The sequence below is a fragment of the Sinocyclocheilus rhinocerous genome, unplaced genomic scaffold (assembly GCF_001515625.1).
Source record: "Sinocyclocheilus rhinocerous isolate Xijiao unplaced genomic scaffold, SAMN03320098_v1.1 scaffold125, whole genome shotgun sequence".
NCBI lineage: Eukaryota > Metazoa > Chordata > Actinopteri > Cypriniformes > Cyprinidae > Sinocyclocheilus > Sinocyclocheilus rhinocerous.
The window spans coordinates 152,186-155,427 of NW_015660494.1; the positions used below are offsets into that span (position 1 = coordinate 152,186).

At 43.4% G+C, this 3,242-nt stretch overlaps 1 protein-coding gene across 1 annotated transcript in view; it reads right to left on the minus strand.

Moving 5' to 3' along the window:
* LOC107725002 (zinc transporter 6) overlaps positions 1-3,242 on the minus strand; it is a 21,888-nt gene continuing 18,646 nt past the window's right edge. Inside the window, exon 15 of the mRNA XM_016534119.1 lies at positions 1-973. Within this exon, the coding sequence (XP_016389605.1) occupies positions 413-973 (561 nt within the window). The 3' untranslated portion in view covers positions 1-412. The remainder of the gene's footprint in view (positions 974-3,242) is intronic.

The window sequence follows — 3,242 nt, forward strand, 5'->3', positions numbered from 1 at the left end:
TGACATTTACAAGCCACTCTCAGCTCAATTCTGAATGGCACACAACCCTGGTGAACAGACATTGCTCTGGTGTAATTTGTGTGAAAACATGATGCAATGAACAAGCTCCTCCATATGCTCATGTTTGGTTTAACTAATGTTCAATGCAATTATCGGTGCACAAATAGATGACAAACTCGAAACAAAATGATTATTAAAATGAAACATTGCACTCTTGAACTCTGTTCACAGATGAACTTTATGAAGATGTCGTAAATAAATAATGCGACTTCACAGATGTCTGATAGCGGTTTAATACAAATAAAGAATACAGATAAAACATCCATTGAGAATGAAACTCTTGCTCTTGGTCCCGTTAACATAAATACTCAGGGTAGTGGTGGGCTAGCGGTGTGATGATCATGTGATCCGCTCACGGTCTCTGTTGGCCGGTTTGTGACGAGGGCAGACTGCTTCCGTATCTGTGTGGCGCTGCATTCACAGTCCTGTATCCTTGAACAGACGGCATCCGCGCCCCGACCCCAAAGCCCAGCCTCATGGCGGGACCGTCACTGGGATGCGCAAAGCCCTGGTTCAGCATGCTGGAGTAGGGAGGCATCCCATAGGAGAGAGGCGCATTGAAGGGCCTGTGCTGATGGGCCGTCTGAAACACCACGGGCTGGATGTGCTTCCCCGGCGTGTTGAAGGAGAACTCGGGCGGAGGGCTGCTGGGCTTCGCAGGCGTAGACGTGGCCGGGTTCAACTCGTCGTGCTGTTTGGACATCACAGGGGGGAAGCCAGCCGAAGTGACGTACTCCGAGAGGCTGAGTGAGCCGGTGGGCAGGGTGCTGGAGGTCAGCGAGTGACGGGCCCAGTCGTCTTTGAAGATCTGAACCGTCAGCGTGGAGACTAGCGTGTTCAGCCGGTTGGTCACATGGGCCAAAACCATCTGCTCGTCAGCATCTCTGCGAATGCGGACGTGGACAGAGCCGGCCTGCGCAAAAACACAGCGAGTCAAGATCTCCTACCTGAGGCCTCATGTGAGTGTTTTTACTGGAGAGTTGAGTGATCATGCCTCTCCTATAATACTTAAGTCCTTGAAAGCGGTTTGTTTCTGTACAGAAGATTCATGTATGCATTATCAAGCGGGTGAATTACTTTTACATTATCATCACAGTGATTCAACCAGGATATATAGATTAAACAGACCCATACGACTTTCATTCATCTTTGAAACAAAAATGAAGATATATTTAAAGAAACCAGAGTTATTTCTGTCCCTCCAATGAAAATATATCCCACCAAAACTATGAAGCTTCATAAAGACATCAAGTAATCCATTACTAAATGTGGTCCACAGCAGCTCAAGCGTACTTGCTTGATGTACCTCATCAGGTTACTGTATTTGATGTGCGTTGACGTTCATACGTGCAGCCTAAATTAAATCTATTCATCATATAAAAAACCTTTTGAAGCAGAGACAAAATGTATGAATATATTAAACATCTTCATTTGTGCTCTGAAGATCAAAGAAAGTCTTATGGGTTTGGAACGACATGAAGGTGAGTAAGACCTCATCATGTTTATTTTTGGGTGAACTATCCCTTTCAATAAAGATGATTGGGTAATTTTGCTGAGCACATTCAACGCACTGTCAAACAGCAACTATGGCTGTATTGTCCAGGTTTAAGTTAGTTTGATAAGACAAACTTGTTGAAACAAAGCCTCGTCTGAAAGTTTGAAACATTTCTTATAAGCTCTTATCGCTTGAATGTTACTGAGGCCTTGTGCAGTTTGAAGGCAGATTGTTGTGTACTGGCATTATTAGGCTAGTCATGAAGGACCCCCATCAGTACACATCTCACACGAGTCTGTATTATTGAGCGGATGACCTGAATCAGGTGCGTCTGATTAGGGAAACATACAACGTGTTGAGAGGTACTGCAGGGAAACATCCTGAAACAGCCACAGCTGAGGTTTGTAAGAGCCAAATCCTTTGTCAGCCATAATCATTCCAGTATTCATTAACAGTACGCATTAGGGCTGTCGCGATTCCTCGATTCAATTCGACTACTCGATTTTTAAAAAATCCTCGATTGCATTTTGCCCGCGTCGAGTAATCGGCAAAATACCGGAAGTGGCGCATTTCACAGACACGAGACCATAGACCGTCTTCCAAGGCTGCGCGATATATTAAACTCATTTAAAAATCATAATAAAGCATAATGCTATTGTGAATTCCCAAACGCAATGATTCAATTAAATAAATATACATGCAATGCCGGTTTGATATAGGAGCGTTAATTATTTACATGCGCGTAGGTTACATATGTGCGTCTCAGAGCGTAAATGCCGCTCCACACGTTATCATTTACATGTGTGGAGCGTCTCAAACTCCATCTCTGCATATTGCTGTGAGTTTGGGTTTATTATAACATTCATCTGGGAACGCAACGTGCACCATTTCATCAGATTTGTAAGGTAAATCATTTATAAACCTACGCAAACTCAGGAGCCCCGCGACTTTTATTAAAGGGGTCATATGATGTTGCTAAAAAGAACATTATTTTGTGTATTTGGTGTAATGGAATGTGTTTATGCGGTTTAAGGTTCAAAAAACACATTATTTTCCACATACTGTACATTATTGTTTCTCCTCTATGCCCCGCCTTTCTGAAACGCGTCGATTTTTACAAAGCTCATCGGTCTGAAAAGCGAGGTGTGCTGTGATTGGCCAGCTATCCAGTGCGTTGTGATTGGCCGAATACCTCAAGCGTGAGACGGAAATGTTACGCCCTCACCATACTGTGATGATGCCCTGTCCGGCCGGAGCGATGATTCAAAAACATGAAAACCCATTATAAACGAGGCATTATAATGACTTATACTGTCTTTTTACGCGTTGCGTTGCGTATCACAACATGGCAGCGGCGGCAACAACAATACTACAGCAAGAATTAAAGGGGTCATATGATGCGATTTCATTTTTTCCTTTCTCTTTGGAGTGTTACAAGCTCTTGGTGCATAAAGAAGATCCTTCATCAAATCCGCCGGCCGCCGCTCACTTGTGTCTGATTTGACGCGGGCAGAATGCTAGAGCTAACGTGCCTTAACTGACGAAAATAAGCGTCACTTTTACATATTCGGTCAAATATTGCGCTGCAAAGAGCAATACTAGTTTTAACTTGTCTATAACTTGGCAAATGACCATGAAATAAGTGGGATAATCAACGGCTTTTCTCTCTGTAAAACATTTTAAATGC